The sequence below is a fragment of the Amphibalanus amphitrite genome, unplaced genomic scaffold, assembly GCF_019059575.1.
Source record: "Amphibalanus amphitrite isolate SeventyFive unplaced genomic scaffold, NRLGWU_Aamphi_draft 000493F_arrow, whole genome shotgun sequence".
Lineage (NCBI taxonomy): Eukaryota > Metazoa > Arthropoda > Thecostraca > Balanomorpha > Balanidae > Amphibalanus > Amphibalanus amphitrite.
Window position 1 is genome coordinate 113,566 of NW_024881987.1, and position 24,724 is coordinate 138,289.

At 48.3% G+C, this 24,724-nt stretch overlaps 3 protein-coding genes across 3 annotated transcripts; 2 read left to right on the plus strand and 1 right to left on the minus strand.

The window, feature by feature from the left end:
* Positions 1 to 7,972: 7,972 nt before the first annotated feature.
* Positions 7,973 to 8,363, plus strand: LOC122392607 (peptidylglycine alpha-hydroxylating monooxygenase-like). The gene has a single exon (XM_043387662.1). The coding sequence runs from the start codon at positions 7,984 to 7,986 to the stop codon at positions 8,206 to 8,208; it is 225 nt and encodes a 74-aa protein (XP_043243597.1). The 5' UTR covers positions 7,973 to 7,983; the 3' UTR covers positions 8,209 to 8,363.
* Positions 8,364 to 9,167: 804 nt separating this feature from the next.
* Positions 9,168 to 12,562, plus strand: LOC122392609 (beta-galactosidase-like). Its single transcript, XM_043387663.1, has 2 exons — positions 9,168 to 9,801; positions 11,032 to 12,562. Exons 1-2 carry the CDS (start codon positions 9,274 to 9,276, stop codon positions 12,379 to 12,381), a joined length of 1,878 nt encoding a protein of 625 aa, XP_043243598.1. The 5' UTR covers positions 9,168 to 9,273; the 3' UTR covers positions 12,382 to 12,562.
* Positions 12,563 to 12,880: 318 nt separating this feature from the next.
* Positions 12,881 to 21,072, minus strand: LOC122392610 (luciferin sulfotransferase-like). The gene is made up of 8 exons (XM_043387664.1): positions 20,850 to 21,072; positions 19,961 to 20,190; positions 18,529 to 18,625; positions 16,455 to 16,635; positions 16,154 to 16,280; positions 15,592 to 15,686; positions 14,220 to 14,403; positions 12,881 to 13,255 (listed from the first exon to the last, which is right to left on the minus strand). The coding sequence occupies exons 2-8, from the start codon at positions 20,181 to 20,183 to the stop codon at positions 13,131 to 13,133; spliced, it is 1,032 nt and encodes a 343-aa protein (XP_043243599.1). The 5' UTR covers positions 20,184 to 20,190; positions 20,850 to 21,072; the 3' UTR covers positions 12,881 to 13,130.
* Between the last annotated feature and the right edge of the window lie 3,652 nt (positions 21,073 to 24,724).

Genomic DNA, 24,724 nt, shown 5'->3' on the forward strand with positions numbered 1-24,724 from the left:
AATTGGTATGTAGATAGAAGAGCGCAGGGAATATCACACATATTCCGGTTTGTTCGAAAGTCAAAAACTTTTGGGATTTTTTTTTTGCGTTTTTCTAAAAAAAATCAACTTTTTGAATTTTGGGGGTCAAAATTCCATAATTTTTAAAATCCGAGATAGCAGGTTTGTAGCGCAGTCTTTTTTCTACATGACCATATAAAGAACTTTGAAATTGCTTAGTAACTGTAGCTTTTGTGAGCGTTTCAAGATTTCATGTTTTTTGCTCATTTTTGCTCGAACATGACCTCAGTTTGACCTCAATAACTCCTGACCTAAGGTGACCTAAGACTTGAAATTTTGTGTGAAGGTGTCGAATTGATGCCCGGTAAGGTGCTAAAAATTTGGCGGCGCTGCGCGACGCCGTTTTCTTGTTATTCAGGAAAAACCACGGGGGGTGGGGGCAAATTGACCCCCCAGCGGGGCGAGGGTTAAGTGTAAGAAGAGCATACATATACTGTTTACGGAGCGAGCGAAGCGAGCGGAGTCTTACGTAGAATAACGGAAATTTCTGAGTATGAGCGGCCGGCCGGCCGGCCGGCCGTGCGGACGCTTTTGCGAGGCTTATATCTCAGCAACCACTTGACCGATTTACATGCGGTAATTTTTGTAGGGTAGCTTCATTCCTTCTACCAAGTATTGGACTATTCCCGATGCATGTGGGTGACCCCTTATGCACGTGCCACGTGCAAAACGAAGAGGTGTCACTTTTGTAATTGTTGCAATATCTCGGTAACTACTTGGCCGATTGCGCTGAAAGTTGGCATGTAGGTAGGCACCCACTAGGCACTGCATATCCATGTGCCAGAGTTGGGGTGCTGCTGCACGTGCGCACGTGCAGGGGTCGTTTCCAGATCTCGAGAACGGCTGGACCGATGGCGCTCAAATTTGGTACACAGTTAGGGACCAGTTAGTAGGGTGCCGTGCACAAGTCAGTTGGGACCCATTTTGCACGTGCGCACGTGCAGGGTGCCGCTCCCAGATCTCGAGAACGGCTGGGCCGATTGTGCTCAAATTTGGCACATTGCTAGAAACCGGTCAGTAGGGTGCCGTGCACAAGTCAGTTGGAGATACCCCCTCGAAATTTCGCACGTGCAAGACTCACCCCCTCGCTCGCTCCGTTAGTCGCCCCAAAAGGCGCTATACTGGTTTAGTGGCATCACTTTGCATTTGAAAAGAGCGGGAACATACACTGCATAAATGTGGACATGTGGACTGTGGTTGTAAAACGTTGAGCTGAAATATAAATACCTACGCCTTATTTTATAAGCCTGAACTTGGATCCAGGGGGAGAGATTAAGTCACATCACTCAAGTCATAGACCCGCTTTTCACCACCACGGTCCACGCTCCCCCCCCCCCGGTCAACACCTTTTCCACTGCTGGTCCCCCCCCCCCCCGGTCAGCACCTTTCGTTGTTGTTGTTGTTGTCGTTCCGGCCGTCGGGCCCGGTGGGCCCACATGGGGGACCCGGGAGGGCCCCAGCCCCCCTCGGGGGCGACACTTGCGACGTCCGCGCAGGGAGGGCAGCAGGCCCCCGGGCGGGTTCCGGCGGACTCGGACGCCGGGTAGGGCCGGAGAAACCAGCACCCCGCCAGAGTGTCTCGCGCCGTGGGCGCTCTATAGTCGGCCCAGGCGCCGCGGGAACTCGATAACCCGGCATGGGTCAGCGAAGACCTCCCGCAGCGTCGGGTCCCCTCTCCCGAAAACGTCGTGACGGACGCGGGCCGTCGCGGGGCACGACGTCAGGAAGTGTTCCGCGTCCTCCCTGACTCCGCCGTCGCAGGTCGGGCACGTCGCAGATCGTCCTCCGCCGTCGCAGATCGTCCTCCTCCGCCCCGATGAAGTGACGGTACGCTTGCAGGACAGGAGAGTGGCCGGTCCGGAGGCGCGCCAGAGCGGAGCACCTTTCGTCGCCGCCCCCACCGCACACTGGTCGGAAACGCCCTCACGAGAGGCCACGGGCGATTCCGGAGTTTCGGATTATTTTTTATATAGATCGATTTGAAATTGATCAAATTATTATACTTAGGCCAAAAAAACTAATCCGGGTGACCAAAAATAGCTGTAATCAGCCCCCGAAGATGGGGTATCCCAGAACTCGGAAACTAACGCGGAGCAAGAGGTTTCTTGAGGCGGATATTCAGAGTCTTATTGCTGATAAACACCAAATTGAAATCCCACATATTTTGCATCAAAATGTTCGTTATGAAGTTGCCGACTGGTCAGTGCAAAATTTTTGGTATACTTTTTCCCTAACTAAGATGTACTATAGCTTTTTTATGAAGGCTCTCCTACAGTGATTCTGGAATATAACTGCAAAGTTTAGGTAAGGAAACAACAGGTAGTCCCATCTAGTTCCACCCTGATTTTTTGTGAGATGAAGTAGGATTTAAATTTACACCAGGGGAACATAAAAGCTAACTGCGCATATTTGCGCAAAATTTGCAGGAGCCGCTCTTCCTACCCAACTACCGCCCGCCCCGCCCCAGTTTCGGCTCGGCCGCCGCGCCCGGCTTACGCTGACCTGTGTGGACTGCACGCATCCATGCGCAGCTGACTGGTCATTAAAAACAGATGCGCTTGAGTTTATGAATTTTGTGAAAAGCGCGTTTTATGTATGCATTTATGTATGTATTGACATCAAAAGCCTTCCACATATTGCGTGGCGATTACGGCTTGTATTTAGAGAGCCTTGCTATTGACAACCATCACTCGGCTGAAGAAAGTGGAAATTGAAACCTTCGTGAATATAAGACGCTGCAAATATAGGACACCTGTCACTGACGTCGGGTTACCTTGGGCCGTCTTTTTACATTAGATCACAATTCCGGTATTTAACCCTGGCCGGACCGATTGGTTTTCTACATTGACCGGGGAGGGTTGGTACATCTCCCTCGCCGTTTCGCCTCTAATTGAGCTAGAGCCTCGCGGAAAAAAACAAGCTTGTGTGCCGTTATAAGACGCAAAAATTAGGTACTACCCGATTTTAAGGTCTTAGGTCAGCCAGTGACCTCTTAGGTCAGGTAAGTGCCACAAGGCACGGGCTCGGTTTTAGGTTAATTACTTTGCCAAAAATGGTCGCACTGCCGCGATTTTGGCATAATCGTGTTTGTCTAGCTCAGGCGCGTTGAATGCTATACTTGGTTTTCGGGTGAAGTCAACTTAACCCTCACCGGCACAGGCAATTTTGCGTCCTTCGACGGCACTAGGGGGGGGGGGGTTGGTACGACCCCCCTCGCGTTTGGCCCCTGATCGAGCTAGAGCCTCGCGGAAAAAACGAGCGTGTTGCCCGTCACGAGAGGAAGCCGATGATACCCAATTTTAAGGTCCTATGTCATCGGGTGACCTTCCAGGTCAGGTCAATGACCCGAAAACCGGGAAAATCGGGACCTGTTAGAAAGTCGTAAATTGTGGCTGCTATGTGGTTTTCCGGGGTGCTGATCACGAATATCGTATTAGTTTTGATCAGTGATGATGTCTTTAAGCATTTAGACCAGGTCGGGTCAGGTCAGGTCAGGTCAACCGGTAGGGGTTGTGACGGGTATTCGTAATACGTGTCAACCGCCTCTGACAGCTTCGTAACATGTTACGAAGGCACCAAAACTACTTCGTAAATGTTCAATTGGTTGCTTAATTCGAATTCAGCTCCAAAAACTAGCCTAGAAACATGTAAAACTCGAAAAAGTGAACCGAGGTCACCCGCGAGGTCACCAAAGGTCAATGACCTGACCTGACCTTCAGGTGACCTTGACACCCATCCTAATGTATGGGAGCAGCATCAAATCACATGTTTGAACGTTTGAAACCACGAAAAGCTTGCAAACGCGCGGCTAATGCGAGCCGACATACGCCGAATCGCGATTTCGGCCAAACATGGTCACGGAAAAGAGGTTACAGGTCAAAGGTCATTGGGGTCAGGGTCATGCAATTTTCAGGGTAGGTGTAAAATTGATCAATGCGAGGGTACTAAAAATTTCGTCGCGATCATACCCCCCCCCCCTGTGCCGGCGAGGGTTAAGGTGTTAACCTCGGGTCAAGGTCAGGTCGGAGCCCCTTAGGTCACGAAAATGGTTGAAGGAGGTCATATCGCATATCATTCGATTGGGCAGGTCTTCCTGAGTCCAATGGTGGCTTTCCCGACTCTCTAGCTCCATCTGATCAGGAGTTATTGACGAAAAACTTACATGGCCTTAGTGACGTCATAAATGACGTCACGCAAAGTCAACAATGCTTAAGTCAAGCACTGGACCTTGCAAGGAGTGCATGAAACCATTCCCGGTGCCCGAATAGCAGCTCCCAATTTCCCTTCTTGACTTAAAGTGGTGCTAGATCCTGTATTATTCTCAATTATGACGTCATAACTTAACAGATTTACGTCATATATTTAGTGCTTGACATCCAAATGATAGCTTACATATGACAGAGAAGGTATGCAAAGTTTTATGAAGTTTCCTTCACTAGTTGTGGAATAACAACCAAAAAACTTTTGCGGAAAGGCCGCTGGCCTCTCGCTGGAGCGTTTCCGACCAGTGTGCACCGGCGTCCGTGGCTCAGCCCCCCCAACCTATTTTGCGATCCTACACCCCTGGGGTGCCTACCTACATACCAACTTTCAGCGCAATCGGCCAAGTAGTTACCAAGATATTGCAACAATTGCAAAACTGACACCTCTTCGTTTTGCACGTGGCACGTGCATAAGCGGTCACCCACATGCATTGGGAATAGTCCAATACTTGGTAGAAGGAATGAAGCTACCCTAGAAAAATCATCGAATGTAAATCGGTCAAGTGGTTGCTGAGATATACGCCTCGCAAAAGCGTAACCACGGCCGGCCGGCCGCTCATACTCAGAAATTTCCGTTAATCTACGAAAGACTACGCTTGCTTCGCTCGCTACGTAATAATTTCTTCAGACTAACAATGCCTCAGCCATATTGGCACGCTACTGGCTGAAAATAAGTTGCTTAAAAAGACCCACTGAATCGCCACGATTTTAAGTGCATGTCATCTCTATGTATATAAGATCTCTATGGTTTTTGCCCCCTGCAGGCAAAACCGTTGACGTTAGGTCAAATCTGAGAGAATTATTCAGAAAGGGCGTTAACCCGCGCCCCACTGGGGTCTGTGTATAACACGCCCTACTGGGGGGCTATTCATAGCCCCCCTCCTAACTCCGAAACTACTGGGCCGATCGTCAAAATTCAAACGGCGTCTGATAGCCCCGGAAAAACTGTCGAGCGAATCCTAATTTCATTGACCTCGAGGTCACCGATGACGTCACAGGTCAGGTCAAAGTAAAAATTATTAGCATTTTGGCTTGTTCACATTTTGGGCTCTGGCCGCCGTCTTACAAGTCAGATCATGCTCATTTTTGGTTTCCACACTCGTGAACAGATGCTCTAGATACCTTCAGGGTACCAAACTTGTACTTTGATTTTCAGGTCAGGGTCAGGTCATCACAGGTCACGGAAATATTATATCATGCGTCGGTCACGTGACATATGTTTTATGGTCAATTTAGGCCATAGATTTCGAATTTGATGTCGTCTGTGTCATTTGAGGTCATTTTGAGTCGAAGTTAGCTTAGGTCAGGTCACTTTCAGGTCAAAAAAGGTCAAATTTTGAAGTTAAAATTTTTCAACAAAAAAGGTGTCTATTGGATGCAGTTTGAGCTCAGGAACACGATGGTGCCATTTATATTGGTGTAAGATGTCAAATACGTACTGAAAAATTGATTTGAAAAATTAATAATTGTGAATTTTTTGTAATAATGCGTATAACTTGGCCATTTTTGAAGATATTTAGCTAAAACTTGCTAGAGTTAGTCATAGTCTTGCGTTCTGTCACATATATTCCGGTTTTTTCGAAAAGTTAAAAACTTTTTGGAAAAAAAATATAAAAATATAAATTTTGAATATTATTATATAAAATTTTCAAAATTTTCAAAATTTTCAAAATTTTGAAACTCCGAGATAGCAGTTTGATAGCGCGGTCAATTTTGAGTCCTTTGATGCAAAGAAATTGGATCTAGCTTAAAAACTGAGCTCTTGGGAGCGATTGCCGTGGTTCAATGTTTTGCGTCGATTTCGGACGAACATGACGTCACTCTGACGTCATTTCCGGCCGACCTATGGTAGCTACGAAGTTTAAATTTTGACACAAGGTGTCAAATTGATGCAGCCAAAGGTGCTGAAAGTTTGGCGTTGATCCGTCAAGCGGTTTGGAAGTTATTGCGGAAAAACGGGAGGGGGCTATAAATAGCCCCCCCAGTGGGGCGCGGGTTAATAGGGCTATCGAATGCACTTTTCCGCGGCGCTGTAGCTCTATTAGTTCCCGAGTTATGCGTTGGCTTCTTGGAAAATTTTGACATTCGACCTGGAAATCGGCGAAATTTTGCCTTCAATAACCTCTGGTGACCTGACCTTTAACCTGACCAAAAAATTGACCGAAGTGATTTCGTCATTATTTTTTACGCTCTTTCGAACGCCGCCTTCGGTTCCGCGTATCGCTACGTGGCCCAGGAGCCGAGTTAGAAGAGGGGGTGTTCAAACCCCCACCCCAGCAGGGCGTGGAAATCCAGGACCCCCAGCCGGGCGCGGGTTAAGACGTTTTTGACTGTTTTGAGCCCTCCGGTAAGTAGAGCTTAAGTCACCTTGAGTTAGGTACCCCGAAATGATACTCTTAGACAGCTGGTAATGCATCCTGAAAAGCCTGTTTACCAACTTTCTAACGCTAAGACCTTTTTGACGGCCATTTTGGCGCCACACAGTTTTGGCCACATGGCTCACTCGTGAAAGCTGACAAAAAAGAGCATAAACTTGCAGCGAGTGACTCCCGACAAATCATCGGCGTCACTTGTTGACTGTGCGTCCAGTTGGCAGTTAGCGACAGACATTGGCTACATATTGGATGGCCTCAATCACCCTCAACCGTCGTGAATGGCCCAGTGCGGACTAAATACCAAGACGTTCCCGTATCGGAGACCTCTATGTTGCGGCGTAAGCCGTCTCCACAGGAAGTGAACTCTCTGGCAAAAAAATATTTTTTTTTTTCTAGACCAGTCTAGACGAATTAGTTACCGTGGAGCACAGTCACAGTTGCCATGGCAACCCCAAAAGTTCAGTTACGAAATAAATTAAGCGTGGCTTTAAATAAGAGAGCCTCTAAAAGCAAAATTTAGGTGAGAAGGAACTTTTGGGACACCCTGTAAAGTGATCGTATTTTGTCTGATTTCCTTATCTATAATAAACACATTTGCCCAACATGTGTCCCATTCGATACCGCCATGTTTCTGCAGGCACGGTGGTGTCGGGCTGGCGGGCCCGGTACAGCCGCTCAGAGGGCTACCGCTGGACGCTGATCGGCAAGATGAACCCGCAGCTGCCGCAGATGTTCTACCCGGTGCTGGACAACGTCACCATCACCACCGGCGACATCGTGGTACGCATCACCATGGACAGGATGGTCTGATCCTGGTTGATAGCATTGTTTAGTTATGGTTTTGACCTACCTTCTAGCGAATTGCGAAATGCAATGCATCGTTTACCAACCAATAGCCGCTGGACAATGTTGACCTCCTGGCGTGTTTCAGGCTGCAAGATGCACGATGAATAATTTCCGGTCACGCTTCACAAAAATCGGGTAAGCACTGAGCGCGAATTCCGACAAAGTAAAATAAACATGTTATTTCTTTTCCGGTGACAGATCCCAATTACTTGCCTGATCAGTATAAGGGCCAACCAAATTGCTTTGTAAATGTAACACTGTGCAGAGCGCATGCATTTCCAATTAGAGTATAAAATTAGTAGCTGTTGCACCTTACTTAGGGAGGCGTTTTTAACTTGGGTACATCGCAAAATTGGTAATTTACTATAGCTAACGAGCATCTTATACCACAATTTTACCAGCATTCGTTCCTCTGTCGCAGTTTGACGGCCGAAGACGAGATGTGCAACTTCTACATGATGTACTGGACGGACGGCGCGCCGCTGTCCCGTAGCAGCTGCTTCAGCTGGGGCCCGCCGTTCTCCTACTGGCACCGGCTGCCGCTCGGTCTGTCCCGCCTCTTCAGCTACCCCTGGCTGACGCAGATACCGGATGAAGAGCGAGCCTCGGCCATCAGCAGAGAGGAGCTGAAAAAGTACTTCACCGGCCGCATGATCGGCGCCTAGACCAGTGGCTAGGCGGGCAGTGGTCGGTGGTCAAGTTCTTGTAACACTCACTTTCGTTGGTGTTGGCGAGTTGAGGGCGTTGGTAGGCGCCTTACGCTGAAATCTTCAGCATAATAGTTGCATATAAATGGCTATGTCATGGCAGCTAATGTCACGGCAGCTATGTCACGCAAGTGCACATTGCGCGTGAAAATAAGATCGCATGTTGAAACACAAAGGTGATGACGAAACGATTCGCATTGTGAAACGTCAACGCATTGTATTACTCACTGAACGAATGGGCACTATTATTGTCTGTGAAGAATGAAGATCGTCTTTAATTTTGGCATGCGTGTATGTGTTCGGTATATGAATGTGGGGATCATGCTTGTTGCGATTCGGTATTTACTTTTCATTTTCTTTATTGAATACGTGCATTTGCTGTTGTTCACAATCATTAAGTAATTTATTTATTAGGGTAGGTAGTTGCTGCTTATGGATATAAAAGCCAAGGGAGCAGAATACATATTACACAGTCATCACGATCACAACTGTTTAGCATTTTAGCTTAGTGCCTACAGGCTACACCCCCACTGGAGTTATGAATTCTCACGCATTGCTGGAGGAGAAGGGGGTGGATCGAACAACTAAAACCCATCTAGCTCAATCCATGGTCCACGCCAGTTCGAAGGTTTGTTAAAAATCGCTACGCTCATAACCCCGTCAGACCAATGTTTATTTTCAGACGAACTCTGAGGAAGGCTGATACCTACTGTCAAGGGACTGGCCTTCATAAACTGTCATCTCAGTCCACTGGCTGTCCCGCTCACCGGGCACTCAAAAACAGCTGACGGATAGCGGCCTGGAGCACACTCCTGTGTCGTTTTTGGTCGACGACCACCGGACGTCCCACTTCCGCTCCGAGTATCTAATCGGCGTCCGAGCCGCTGTCTGTGCACCGGACGGCCGGGGTCAGTCCACTGTTGGAGTTGGAGACGCGCTGTTGTGGCCCGTCTCTCACTCCCGCTCGACTGGTGCCTCAGCGCGCGGGGTAGAAGCAAAGGGTTTGTCTGCTCCGCTGCCGTCATGTGGCAGTGGTCGGTGCTTCCCCTCCTGCTGACCAGCGGCGTCCTGGCGGGGACCCGGTTCGAGCGGCGCTCCTTCACGGTCGGTCCCGACTCGTTCCTGCTGGACGGCCAGCCGTTTCACTACGTCTCCGGCTCGGTGCACTACTTCAAGGTGCCGTCGGCCTACTGGCGCGACCGTCTGACGCGACTGCGAGCCGCCGGGGTCAGCGCGCTGCAGACGTACGTCGAATGGAGCTCCCACCAGCCGGAGGAGGGCGTCACCGACTTCAGCGGCCAGCAGGACCTGGAGCAGTACCTGCGGCTGGCGCAGGAGCTGGGCCTGCTGGTCATCCTGCGGCCGGGGCCGTACATTGACGCCGAGCGGGACCTGGGCGGCCTGCCGTACTGGCTGCTGCGCCGTCAGAACGTCAGTCTGAGGTCGTCCGACCCGGCCTACATGGAGGCGGTGACGGCGTGGTACGACCAGCTGCTGCCCAGGATTCGGCCGCTGCTCTACAGCAACGGCGGACCGGTTATTATGGTGCAGGTGAGCGAGAGCGACGGAGAGGTGGTCACACAGACCAGCCGACGGAGATGAAATCACGCAGTAGCATGTGCACACTGCACACGCAGTGCCCACACCCGCTCATTCTTATATGTAATATTGTAACGGTCAGATCAGTCACGGAAGGAACGTAAGTAATAGGTGTCATTTTATTCAACGTTTTTTTTTTCGATGCATTGAGTCGATTCAGCGTTATATTCATTAAAAACTTAATAAAATGAAAAATAAAATAGTATGAAATACTAAACTGATGACGTTTTTGCAGTAGGCAGCTCCGTCTAAATGCCGTTGACTGGGGTTAATAGCGAACCTGACTTGACTCCCGTTGTGATCCCGGATGAATGAGTCGTTCTGGCGTTCGATAGCATGCGGCTCATTCTGTAGCTGACCACAACCAGTTGGTCAGTGAGTATTGTCGAGCAAGACATGCTTGTTAATATTTTTGTTTATATGTTTTTATCTTCGTCTTTTTATCGTCACCTGTTCAACCCTTGATCGACCAGATAGGTGTCATGAATAGCGCAATATAAATAACCTGTCCTGGCCCACCCTTCCAAGCGAGAATTTCGCCTTCTTCGATCCGTTTCCTCAAAACTATTCGAGCAGTTTGAAGGACGGTAAATGCCAGTGTCGTCTACCTGTAAGCTTAATCGTTAATCATGTCGCATAACCCAAAACATTTAACAACGGATGATCTCTCATTTACGTCTTGAGGCATCCCTGCACATGTTGCCAGAAGAATTACGTCTGCGCAGTTAATTCGAGTGACAATACCGTACCTGATATCTTGAGCACTGTGACCAGCAATCGTGACTTCAAAGCGGCAATTGTTCAGATCTGATGAGAGCTCAAGATAGAAAAAGTCTCTTGACCCTTGTGTCCATTACCTATCTATCACAACTGCAACATCTCAGGGCTGATATGATGGGTAAACATGAGATAAGCGTGTACGAGATGTCTCAGATGTCTTCAGTTCTTGTCTGCGCTCTCATTGTGATATGTTGTGCGTATTGACGAAGGCAATAAGTAGCTTAGCGGAGCAAAATTATTGGATTGAATTGTAGCAGTCTTGTCTCCTTGTCACGTATGATATAGGTTAAGCAATGGCAGAGAACATCGCCAATAATTATGGATGTAGTCACGCACATTATTCACAAAGTAAAATTAGAGAATAAGAATAGAACTATGCTATCATCCTGTCTTTCTCCACAGGTGGAGAACGAGTACGGCAGCTACTCGTCATGTGACGCCGTGTACATGACGCAGCTGCGTGACCTGCTGCGGCGTCACCTGGGCGACGACGTCCTCCTCTTCACCACCGACGGCGGTGCTGACTACTTCCTGCGCTGCGGACCCGTGGACGGCGCCTTCGCCACCGTCGACTTCGGCACCGGCTCGGACGCGGCCGAGGCGTTCGCGGCGCAGCGGCGACACAACAAGATCGGCGGGCCGGCGGTCAATTCGGAGTTCTACCCGGGCTGGATCAACCACTGGGGCTACCCGCGCAACATGGTCTCCACGGAGGAGGTGGTCAACGCCACCAAGACACTGATCTCTCTCGGCGCCAACTTCAACGTGTACATGATGCTGGGAGGAACGTCGTTCGGCCTCAGGGCCGGCGCCAACATGGGCGACACGTTCGAAGCCTGCACCACATCCTACGACTTCAACGCGCCGTACACGGAGAGCGGCAACATCACTGACAAGCTGTACGCCCTGCGGGAGCTCATCTATCCTTACACAAACATGACAGAGGTGGCGGTTCCTGACCCGCTGCCTGTCGCCTCCTACGGCGAGGTGAAGATGACGTGGCAGACCAGCCTCCTGGAGGCCGTGCAGGCGCTGAACGTCACCCGGGTGTCAGACTCGCCGGCGGTGCCCTTCTGCGACGTCCACCAGGCGTACGGCTTCGTGGCGTACTCCGCGGCGGTGACGTGGAAGCCGCCGCAGCCGGCCGTGCTTTCCGTACCCGGCGTGCGGGACCGAGGCTACGTCTGGCTGGACGGTCGTCCGGTGGGCGTCCTGTCGCGTGCCGAGAGCGCCTTCTCGATACCCCTCCTCGCCGCCAAGGAAAGCACAGTCACCATCATTGTCGAGAGCCTAGGCCGCATCTGCTACGGCGACATTCACGATCGTAAGGGGATACTGGAGGCGGTCACCCTCGGGGGCAAGGAGCTGACCAACTGGAGCATCACCGCCCTGCCGCAGGACCTGACGCAGCTGGTGCCGGAGACGCCGACGCCGCAGGGGGACGCGCTGCACCCGGCGCTCTACAGGGGCGCCTTCTCCGCGGCCGACCCACCCGCCGACTCGTTCCTCCACTTCCCCGGCTGGCACAAGGGAGTGGCGTTCGTGAACGGGGTGAACCTGGGCCGCTACTGGCCCGCCGTCGGACCTCAGATGACGATGTACGTGCCGGCGCCCTTCCTCCGCGCCGGGGAGAACACCGTCACCCTCCTGGAGATGGATGGTGCGCCCTGTGGTCCGCAGGAGTCCTGCGCCGTGGCGCTGCAGGATTATCCCGACCTGAATGGCCCGACTCCGGACAGGATCTCTCCCTAACGGTGCTTTTAAGCCAATTCTAAATAGATGACAATTTTAGGCATTTGTAGGAACATTTGGGGATTACAACTTGGCATTTATATTGTTCTTCCACGGGTATCATTTGCGAGTGATTATACGTATTGTAAATTCTAATGTTACATGGCTTAAGAATGTGAATAAAGAGGAGGCTTCGTCGAGGACTTTAGTCGTTCTCAATCGGGCGACATCTTTAAACCATGAACGAAAACCACTTGAGCGGATTCGCTTTGGAACTACTTTTTCATCAATAATATCGTGCACCCTTATCCAACCTGAAAATAGCCTTGCTTCGGGTTCTCATAGGCAAGCAGAATCATATTTACTCCCCGATATCCTCTGTAAAAATGGAGTTCCCTTGATTCTTGTATCGCTATCAAGTACGTTCTAAAATCAAATAGAAATGAAGATGGGCAATTAAATGTCAAGCTTTTCAATTCTTCCTTATCTGTAGATATATGACTCCAGAGTAAGGAGACAAGCGTGTCATGTATGTATTTCGGCACAATATTTGCACAGTCAACCCGTGTTTCGTTAGCACTGTCATCGTTGGGACGGGTCGGGTGCAGGTTCTTTCGAGTACAATATCGTATGATGGTAGATGGTGCATCAACACTCACTAACAATAACCATTTTAACAAATTCAGCAGTAACCGATTTGTTTCCGCCTCGCCATCCAAAGTCAGCAGGCACTAACCGCAAGACACCACAGTCAGTGGATGCCACAGTAGTTACTGTTCAGTAGTCAGCTGGTCGACAAAGCTGAGGTCGGTGCCGAGCAGGTTCTCTTCGATCCAGGCGTCCATCTTTTGAACCATTTCGGGCGTCAGGTGGGCCTTCCAGCTGCCCGTCTGGCCTGGCGGTGACGTAAAGCAGCAAAAGGAAACATTAACATTTATCCCAACGAGACAGCTACGTTGACAGCAACTAAGTAAACACGTTGAAAATTATTGTACTTCATATTATATTATGCACTCGTGGTATACGAGTATGATAATGTATTCAATCAAGCACGCATGGGGATAATTTAGCGAGCTAAGTTAAAGGGACTATCCCACCTTTAACATGGGGTTTAAGTTGAGATAGCCAAGTTTGCGGCGAGGTTCAGAAATCACTATCTATCTAGGTTGCAACCCCCGCGGCCTCTTGGTGTTGAAGAAATTCGTTCCCTTCATTTGAAAATGGGCCTTGTGCAAGGCCCTATCTTCAACATGGAGCGACCGTTAGTGTGACGTCACCTCGTTTAGTCATTCTGATTTAAATGGCTTTGTTCGTTGAAAAATCGCTTAAAACTTGGTCTGAACTTTGTTGTGGTGCCTACAGAGTAAAAAGAATCAGCTTTATGACAGTAATGTGGCCTGGGGAAGGGGGTAATTTTGGGCTGTGACGTCACATATTTGAAAGTTTGTGTTTGGAATATGGGAAGCCTAAGATGTTTAATGAAAAATAAATGCCAGAACCGTGTTCCTGGTCATCCAATCTATAAAGTCGGGCTCAATTTAACTGGTTTTAACAACATTTTAGAAGGTGGGATAGTCCCTTAAAGCGGTGATGATAACGGCAGTGCAAAAAGGTCTGTGAAATAAATCCGAGAGTGGCATTGCCTGCAAATGTTCTTATGTAGCCTAAAGAGTATTTCATCAGAATATTTCTTAACTATCTTTTTCTTCAGCTTATCCCTTCTTACATTATCAATTTCCTAACAAATTTAGGACAATCCCGTTCAAACCATATATATGTTATGTAAGGACCGTTATCCACATTACAGACATACACACTCACCCGCTCAAAACCTTCAGGAGATGGATTGACGGCCTTACCTTTGTTGATGAACGACCGTTCCGGGTCCATCAGGCCCGGAACATCCCTCAGAAACTCGTTATTGACGTTGGGGTTCTTCCTCATGTTGTCGATGTGCAGGTGATTCACCAGCTTCTCCATCTGTTCATCCGTCAGCGTCTTCCCGAGGAACTTGGCTACTTTTGTGATGACGCTCCTTAGATCCTGCATAGAGAGCAAAATCATTCTTCCGTTAACCCTCGCCCGCACATGCCATTTTCCCATCCTAGAACGCACATGGGGGGGTTGCCACCCCCCCCCCGCGCCCTTTCGTTCCTGTTGGAGATAGAGCTTAGCAGTAAGACCAAAAAGATTCTTTGGGAAGAGACGAATCCAATGATACCCAGTTTTACCTTCTCAGGTCAGTCATTGACGTTCCAGGTCAGGTCAAACTAAAAAAATATTGCTGTTTTGGGTCACCGTTGGATATCAAGTGCGCTGCTTATCAAATACCGATGACGATGCTGTTTTCTGGTGCCAAACCAGCTAGAAGCTCTTTGTCACACTACCCGACCAGAATTTTGCTGCTGAGGTCATTTCAGGTCAAGTTGGTCAAGGTCAATTATATGTGTTTGTATGTGTGTGTGTGTCTGTGTGTATACCTACTGATGTGTGCACCGATTGTTTTTGGGTCCATATTACATGAAATCATGATCTGAGAAGCTTTTACCAAAAATGCAGTCAAAAAGCTTCACAAAAAGTAAATTCTGCTTGCCTAAAACGCAATTATCTTAGATGACCTAGGTTGACCTTGACCCTGACCTTGACCCCTGTACATCGTCGAACAACATGTTCCATGATAGGTGGGAGGTAAGACTGGCAAAAAAGGCCGAAATCAGGGTGTCAAAAGCTCACAAGGCCCATGGCAAGCGCAAGATGTTGAGAATTGGCCATTTGGGTCATGACATGACCTGAAAAACAAGGTCATATCTCCGAAACAAAAAATCACAGAAACTTGAAATTTTCAGTGGACATCAAAAAAGGATAGAGGAGCAGCTATACAAAAAATCAGCCTTCTAGCTCTAAAAATGTTGAGTGCAGAGCAGAAAGACTACCTGGGGGGGGGGGTGGCAACCACCCCCCCCCCCCCCCATGTGCGGGCGAGGGTTAACCGGAGCACCTGGGAAATTTCGAACGAGAATAAGATATTTTGATTGACAGGTTTAATTCAACCATAGATCACTATATATCTATATTTAGTGGTCTCTGATTCAACATATTGCGCACGGAAAAATAAGAGTAAAGACTCAGTCAACCGAGGAAGGAACGCGTCGCTGTCGCCATTAGCTACAAATAATATGTACGATATTGAATATATTACACATACCCACGCGTACCTACATATAAGCCTACCTTTTTCATGTCTTCGTAGAAGATGAAGCACATGTTGGGGTGCCGCCGGAGGTTCCAGGCCTCCAGCACATGCGGGAAGAACGGTGTCTCCAACGCTGCAAAACAAAGTAGGTGCCTATTCACGAACCATTCATTTCGCGTTATATAGTGTCATATCGCCCGTTTAATGTAATGAGAAATCAAAATCTTTAATCGTTGCCAATAATCAATTAGCATAGTGAACTAAATTTGAGGCGTGAATTGCACAATACCTACACGTTAGGTAATTCAGTTTTGAAGGGGTACGTACAAACAGTCTAACTAACTGTTTAATTAAACCAGTATACCTAGTCCTAAGTCCAACGCCTGAAAAAAAAAACATTACACGGAAAAGGACATTCTTTCTAAAAACACTTTCGTATGCATATGACACATGTAGGTACTTTGTACATTTATATGCACGCATGGATGTCAGTATGACTGACCCACATGTGTATCCATAGAGATCTTATATACATACATGTATGAGATCTCTAGGTGTGCATCGGTTAATGTGTAATGTGTATGCAAGCCATCGTCTTACTTCGGCCGTTAATGAAGTGCTCAAACAGTGTTGCGAAGTCTGAGTCGAAACCCTGGAGTTTCAGAGCCTTCAGATGGTTGAAATAGGAAACAACCATATCCTTCGGGTTTCTTGCGACGTATATAACCTGCCAAAATTTGCAATACCGTCATACGTAATAAGCGTTTATTCCCGTACCTAAGTCCGACAGACAAAACCGCTCTTCACCAACGGCAAACGTAACCGGCGAAAACGTACACAAATTCAAACAACCAGCTGCAATATCACTTAAAAATTCGTAAAACTCGGCCAGCGTCATCACCTTGGCCTTCTTCAGAAGGTCCGGCGGGTTCAGCGACATCGGCAGGTGGGACTTGACGAAGCGCGAGTGCTGAGTGGAGACCGCCAGCCGCTGGGCCGGGTCGAGCGTCATCTTGGGAACCAGCTTCTTGGCCTCGGCGAACATGTTCCGTACGTGGTCCGGGTCATGGAGAAGAGAGAATCTGCCGGACCAAGATTACTTTACTAATCTGCCGGACGATACCGAGGAGGTAAGGGGATGTGCGTGGGAGACGAGAGACTGAGAACCGTCGCTTGACCTTTGGGATCTAATAAAGCATAAGGTATAAATTATCTATGGCTGATGGTATAATTATTCACAATAATCCACCTGTGTCTAAAGATAAAACAATTAAGAGAATGAGTCGTGAGGATGAGTGAGAACGTGGCCCTGGCCTCTATATTTCCTCGTAGACGATGTCCTTTGGTAAATGAATAGATAATATATATTAACACATGGTTTCCCGTGTGTAAATGGTTTTAACCCGGCCGGGCCCGGGGGGTAATCCCAACCACCGCAGCCCGGGGGGGGGGCGTTTTTCGCCCCCCTTGTCTAACTCCGTAAATAAGGGAGCTACGGAAACAAAAGCGATACCAAACGAAAGGTCCTTACGAGACGATTCTAATGCACCTAAAATTTTTGACCTCAGGTCAATTTTCAAGGTCAGAGGTCAAGGTCAAAGGCCAAAACCGGCACATGTGTAGTGATCTCAAAGTAAGCCTTCTAGAGGACGGCAGGCTGCATCAAACCGGCAAAATTGGGTGTCAAACGAAAGAAGAGAATCTGAGGATTCTGAAAATGTGCTCCAAATCAAAGGTCAAGGTCAAGGTCACGCTCAAAATTGACCTCAAACTTGGCACTTTTTCGCACATCTTGCGTGCTAACTTCCAAGATGTTTTGAAATGTTTTGAGGCTTATCAGTTCCCTATTTGTGGTTCATCTTACGATACAAGGCTGCTCAAAGGTCAAGGTCACAGAAGAGTATCCCTGCTAGAGGCTATTTCACTGATTCAAGCTAGTAATAATAAATAAGACAATTTTGCCATCCGAAAGCACTAAATGAAGGCTTAGAGGAAAATAGATGCCAGATTCGTGATCAGCGGGTACAAATACATCATAAACGACCTTTCATGTGTCAAGGTCAACCAGAGGTCATTCGAGGTCACATGAGGTCAACATGAAACTTGACCTTTTCTGAACAAAATATATATCATTCGACGCGGCTTGACAAGGCGAATGTGATGGTACCACTGCCGTAGCTCTAGGACCATTTTTGCCGAAGTTATTTGCGAAAAACTAAAACCACATTTCGGGGTCGTTGACCTGACCTCTGACCTCAGGTCACCAAAACTATTTTTCTATTTTTCTCTAGGTCAAACGCTACACAGCCGTGCTCGTAATTTGTCTTTATCTCTAAAACTCTATTTTTAGCAGCTATTTGAAGTTTGCGTCTGTGACGCCGAAGTTTGCCGTGCAGGGGTCTAGAAAAATGGACCTTGTGACGTCATCAAGGGGGCTAGGTCCAAATTTTTTACTTCAGAAGATGTCAAATTGATGGGAGAAAAGGTACTAAAAGTTTCGCCTTCCTATCCCTAAGCGTTCGGGAGTTATCGCAAATATTCGCCAGGGGGGGGGGGCGAAAAACGCCCCCCCCGGGCCCGCGAGGGTTAACGCACGACGTGGATGGATTGGATTGGATGCATTAACGCACTAGTGCTCCATTCCATCCACGAGTGCGTTAAAACCATTTATGCACGGAAACCATGTGTTAAACTAATTAATACATGCTTAACGGTGCGAATTTAAATGAAAATTAAACCTAGTCCATGCCACTAAAAAGGGCCCTTTATGGGAAATCTTAGAATAGTCAATGACCCTTCCGAAAAACTTCAGTCGAGAAATCACTTTTGGTGCACGGCTACCTTCGAATTAACGCACGGTTAATCTCCAGTGAACGCACCGTAAAGTATGTATTAATAACTATTTAAATAGTTCGACCTCCCTCTGCAGTTTCCGAACGTCCTGTACGAGACAGGTGAAAAGCCAAACCACTTACTCTAGAAAGTTGTACCGGTCGTCCAGTGGTCTGGTGGCCGTCTCGTACTTGAGGTCATTGGCCAGCAGCCAGACCATCTCCTGTGTCCAGGTGGTCCCTGTCGGCAGGGTAACCGGGTGACAGTGAGGACTGTGGGTGGGTGTATCTGCTGCGTAATGTCACTTATGGTGTCACATCTACATTAGAATTAACCTTCGCCCTGGTGGGGGGGGCCATTTTGGCCCCCCCCCCTGTGGTTTTTTCAGCGATAACTCAGAAACCACTTGAGTTAGCGCCCTGAAACTTTGTATAGCTGTTTATTCAACATTTTTACATCATGTCCTTTTTTTGGGGGTTCGGGTCAGGTCAGGTCAGGTCACAAGGTCACCAAAACTGACACCACCTCTAAAAAAGTTCAAAGCTCTCTCAAAGGCACAGCTTTTATCCGATCGATGTAAAATTTACAGTACTTGAAGATGTCACCCAGCTCTACAAAATGGCTATCTCGGATTTTTTATAAATGTGACCTAAGGTCAGGTCAGGTCATCGCTGCTCCCCATTATAAGTCAATGGGAGAATCGAAAAGTAGTTGTTTTTCAGCTAAATCGGGCGTGATTGTTCCTATATTTCGTTATTGAAGTGTCTTGGGTCAGCAAATCACAGCCCATGTGAAACCATTTGCTTGTGACCTCGCTGAGGTCACGCTAGGTCATCTCCCTGGTCACCAGAGGTCACCAGCGGTTTTTCTGCACTTACTTGTTATTGAATAGAGATAGAGACTCCGTTCGACGTTTATCGTGTTTGTCTCGTCAATGCGGATCGAATGATATGCAGCATGACCTATTTCGGTAAGGTCATGACCTTGACCTGAGGTCAAATTTTCAAAATGACCTTTCGAGGTCAAACTATATATCATTCGACGCGTCTCGACGAGCCAAGCACGATGGTGCATGAATCGTTTCTCTATTTTCTCGTGAATGCATGCTATAGTTAAAAACATTTTCAACGAAATTTGCCAAGTTGACCTTGCATGACCTCTGTAGGCCAAACCGTTGAGCTGAGGTCAAATCTGACGAACTTCGGCGAAAGAGCTTGAAAAGAGCTATCGATTGCTTTTTTCCGCGGCTCTCTAGCTCTTCTAGTTTCCGAGCTACAGCGGAATATGTCCGGCAACACCGAAAACACTGAAATTTGACCTATGATGACCTCTAGCGACCTCAATATTGACCTTAGCGAAAAAATGACCGAAATACTTTCGAACGTACTTGTTATGGGCTTTCGTTTGCTTTTTTCCGCGTCTTCCTAGCCCTCTTCGTTTTCGAGTTAGACGGGGGGGGTCATTTTGGCCCCCCCCCCCCCACCAGGGCGAAGGTGGCTCAGACCCACACCAGGGCGCGGGTTAAAGAGGATCAACTGATTCCTACAAAAGTACTTATGCCCCGGACTGACTTACCACATTTGGGGAGTGAGACAACCCAGATATCTCCGTCCTGAACCGGTTTGTTGTAGCACTGTTGGAGCATCTCTTCTGTGACGTGACCCATCAGCACAAAATCCCAGTGGTTGGCCTTGACAAACCCCTTGGGAAATCCCTTGCCGAAGTCACGGGTTATCCTCTCCTGAACGTCTTTTTCAAAGGGACGCACCTTGAAAGGAAGCTCTTTTGGCTGGTCCATGGCTGGCCTGTGAAAATAAAGGACGTTACTTGTTTCAGTGACATTGTTGCTGAGTACGTGAGCGTATCTCAAATCTGAACCACTCAAGTGAGGATTGGTCCGTTTGTCTCCGATAGTCGGCACTTCGGCAGTTATCTAAAGGTTAGGGAGACTGCAAAAAAAGGACGGCTATGTGTCATCATGCTACTCTCTCTCTCTCTCTCTCTCTCTCTCTCTCTCTCTCTCTCTCTCTCTCTCTCTCTCTCTCTCTCTCTCTCTCTCTCTCTCTCTCTCTCTCTCTCTCTCTCTCCCTCTCCCTCTCCCTCTCCCTCTCCCTCTCCCTCTCCCTCTCCCTCTCTCTCTCTCTCTCTCTCTCTCTCTCTCTCTCTCTCTCTCTCACCCTCTTTAGTCATGAGAAAATCATAAGTGGATGATGCATGAGCTGGTTTTTACTTCGTTATTTCTTATGGCCTACCTATATTTTGACATTGAAGATTTATTCATTAGCTCGTCAGAAGCATGAACACTTATTCCATCGGCAACTAAATTGTATACTCGTCACCCGAACCTACAGAAAGTGCATACAATTATTGACTTCAACTTTAACTGAAAGCCCAACTTGCTGTCAGCACCTATGCCTAAATAGCGAACATCCCTGCCATTTCGTTCAATAAGACGGATACTCACCTCTGCTGTCGGTAGCCCAGTGCCGATTGTCTGTAGCCCAGTGCACGTGGTCTGTTGTCTGTTCTCGGTCGTCGGCCGCGGCTCCGTCCCCCCTGACCTCGGAGTTACGACTGGTCTGTGGCCTCGTCCGACCAGTTGTACCATGATCCTTCCAATGGAGCACGTCGGTGGGCGGGGAGGAACGAATTCGACCAGTCACCGTTACCATGGGCGCTTTGGAATTGTCGTGGCCTTGACGGTACGACTGATAACAAATCGCCATGTGATGAACAAGGGTAAACTCAGCCAGAGGCGGGTGCAGCCGGGCATGGCCTCTCAGCATGCCCTGTTTGAACTGTGTGGGTAAAGTTGGCAGTTGTATACGTGACCTCGTCTATGTAACGAGAATAGTAGAGAACAGTATTGACCAACTTTTTATCAATGGTGTGTCTGGGTGAGTAAATGATGCCTGGCCCACAATGCGGCGACGATGTCGGATCCGATCGTTGTTCATTGAGGCGAGGGTTAGGGGCGTGAAGACACTTCCGTCTTCCCGCAAACTTGGCTCCTGGGACACGTTTGCGATAAACGGATAGTCAACGTCCGAAATGTAGTCAAATTCCATCAGATGCGCCCGGTTCTTTTGAACCATATTTACTGCAACTTTCTCTCGAGAAGACCTGATAGGTATGCGATCTCTCTCTCCTCTCTCTCTCTCTCTCTCTCTCTCTCTCTCTCTCTCTCTCTCTCTCTCTCTCTCTCTCTCTCTCTCTCTCTCTCTCTCTCTCTCCTCTCTCCTCTCTTTCTCTCTCTCTCTCTCTCTCTTTCTCTCTCTCTCTCTCTCTCTCTCTCTCTCTCTCTCTCTCTCTCTCTCTCTCTCTCTCTCTCTCTCTCTCTCTCTCTCTCTCTCTCTCTCTCTCTCTCTCTCTCTCTCTCTCTCTCTCTCCCTCTCCGACTGGCCAGTGGCAGGCACTACCCCGAGAAGGGGGACAACAAGTAATACGGCGATCCCAGACCTTGCCGATCATCGTTATCGCGCGGTAGCTCACCTTTGCTGGCGAGCTGGTCCGAACGGCATGCTAGGTCGCAACAGCTGCTCCGAGTACAGGACGAGTACGCCATTGTTTTGGAAATACCGGCATGCTACGAACCAGGGTGAGGTGCATCAGTTTCCCTCCCTGCGGATGATAGGTTTAACCCTCACCGGACCTCTTGGTTTTCCACGTACGTACGCGCCGGCCGAGGGGGGAGGTGGCTCGGTACGACCCCCCTCGCCGTTTCGCCCCTGATGGAGCTAGCAGAAAAAACGAACGTGTGCGCCGTCACGAGACACAGCGACTGGTACCCGATTTTAAGGTCTCAGGTCAACCCATGGCCACTGAGGTCAGGTCAAATGACCCAATGCACGGGTTCGCTTTTTATAATCAACTTCGCAAAGAACGGCCACGGCATCATCGTGTTCGCCTCACTCAGGCGCGTCGAATGGTTGTACCTACTTTTTGTTCGAAGGAGGTCAACTTGAGGTGTTAACCCTCGCCGGCACAGGCCATTTGGAGTCCTTCGACGGCACAAGGGGGGTTGGTAGACCCCCCCCCCTCGCGTTTGGCCCCTGATCGAGCTAGAGCTTCGCGGAAAAACCGAACGTGTTGCCCGTCACGAGAGGAAGCCGATGATACCCAATTTTAAGGTCCTAGGTCATCGGGTGACCTTCCAGGTCAGGTCAATGACCCGAAAACCGGGAAAATCGGGACCTGTTAGAAAGTTGTAAAGTGTGGCTGCTATGTGGTTTTCCGGGGTGCTGATCACGAATATCGTGTTAGTTTTGATCAGAGATGATGTCTTTAAGCATTTAGACCAGGTCGGGTCAGGTCAGGTCAGGTCAACCGGTAGGGGCTGTGACGGGTATTCGTAATACGTGTCAACCGCCTCGGACAGCTTCGTAACATGTTACGAAGGCACCAAAACCACTTCGTAAATGTTCAAATGGTTGCTAAATTCGAATTCAGCTAAAAAAACTAGCCTAGAAACATGTAAAACTCGAAAAAGTGAACCGAGGTCACCCGAGGTCACCAAAGGTCAATGACCTGACCTGACCTTCAGGTGACCTTGACACCCACCCAATGCATGGAGCAACATCAAATCACATGTTTGAACGTTTGAAACCACGAAAAGCTTGCAAACGCGCGGCTAATGCGAGCCGACACGCGCCGAACCGCGATTTCGGCCAAACGTGGTCACAGAAAAGAGGTCACAGGTCAAAGATCATTGGGGTCAGGGTCATGAAATTTTCAGGGTTGGTGTAAAATTGATCAATGCGAGGGTACAGAAAGTTTCGTCGCGATCGGCCGCTTTTTACGCGAGTTATTCGCGAAAAACCTTAGGGGGGGGTTGCATCAACCCCCCCCTGTGCCGGCGAGGGTTAAGTGTTGACCTCGGGTCGAGGTCAGGTCAGAGTCCCTCAGGTCATGAAGCTGGTTGAAGGAGGTCATATCGCATATCATTCGATTCGACAGGCCTTCCTGAGTCCATTGGTGGCTTTCCTGACTCGCTAGCTCAATTTGATTTGGAGTATGACCCTAGTTATGTCATACATGACGTCACGAAAGGTCAACAATGCAAAAGTGAAGCATCGGACTTTCCAAGGAGTGCATGAAATCAAGATTCCCTGTGCTTGAGATAGCTTGAGATTGTTCCCGGAGCCAAAATAGCAGTTTTCATTTTTCCTAATTGACTTATGACGGTGAGGTCATGTGACCGACCTGACCTCTTGTGACATTTAGAAAAAAAATCAGAGATATACAAGTTGTGAGAACAAGTTGTGATAGGATACTACGTCCTGTAAGTTGCATCTCCATGTGATAGTTCCTCTGGCACTGAGGGCGTTCGTTACGAAGTTGCGACATCTGATGACCGTGCATAGGTTCACTTATGACGTCATAGGTCAGTGACCTGACCTGACCTGAAAATGTGGTTGGTGTCACAAGATCTGACTTGAATCAAAGGTCACGTATGCAAAGGTTCAGCTCTCTAGCGCTGGCGAGTTTGGAGCTATCACGAAAAAAAATATCGGGGGCGCTACCCCTCGGCCGGCGAGGGTTAAAAGTTTTAAACCAGCATTCTAACTAAGAAATATTTTGAAGTATGCTTGTGAATGTGACCTTTGACCTTAAGTGGCATTTTGAACCGTGTATGCAATTTGTCTAGGACCAGACCTAACAACTATCCATAGTCTGTACATGTTGATTGCATATATCATTATCAATTGCCAAAATATTAAAGAAGGTCGCATCACACCCAACTCTGCCATGACTGAGCATATTTCTAACAGCAGTGGCCGCCAGGAAAACCCACTGACGGATCCATAGGGTCATTTGAGGCAAAGCCCCACCCCTCGTGGCGCCCGAACTCTAGGAAAATTTGCGCTGTTTTTCGAGAATAAAACTACTTTACTTTAAAACTACTACTTTAATTAGGAACAGTATGTTTTAAACTGCACAGCAGTGCGTAATGAATCGAAATCCGAAGAGTTTTTGGAATTTGGAGAAACTTTGTTGGGGGTATGCCCCTCGCAGTGTCCAAGACCGCCGTTCTGGATCCGCCAGTGGAAATGCATCGCCATTCACATAGAAGCTTTTACCCGGTACCGTGTCGTGCATGTGCATGTCATCTTATACACACAGTCTATGATTGTCACCATAAGTATATTTTGTATTGTCGTTTGCATATTTTTCGAGACACATGGGTGTAATTTATTTGCTGGAACATATAATTTCAGTCAGATCTGTTAGCATAAACTATTAAAGACCCATTCTACGGGAATGACATGTTTCAGACCAAATTGCAATAAGACCATTACGGGTAAGATTACATTACTTCCTATTAGAGCACAAGTGGCG

Coding starts and splice junctions, on each gene's coding strand:
- LOC122392610 (XM_043387664.1), bottom strand. CDS start 20,183: ATGGACCAGCCAAAAGAGCTTCCTTTCAAGGTGCGTCCCTTTGAAAAA. Junction 16,636..18,528: donor GACCGGTACAACTTTCTAGA/GTAAGTGGTTTG, acceptor TTGGTCCGGCAG/ATTCTCTCTTCTCCATGACC. Junction 15,687..16,153: donor GCACTTCATTAACGGCCGAA/GTAAGACGATGG, acceptor TTTGTTTTGCAG/CGTTGGAGACACCGTTCTTC.
- LOC122392609 (XM_043387663.1), top strand. CDS start 9,274: ATGTGGCAGTGGTCGGTGCTTCCCCTCCTGCTGACCAGCGGCGTCCTG. Junction 9,802..11,031: donor GACCGGTTATTATGGTGCAG/GTGAGCGAGAGC, acceptor CTTTCTCCACAG/GTGGAGAACGAGTACGGCAG.
- LOC122392607 (XM_043387662.1), top strand. CDS start 7,984: ATGTGCAACTTCTACATGATGTACTGGACGGACGGCGCGCCGCTGTCC.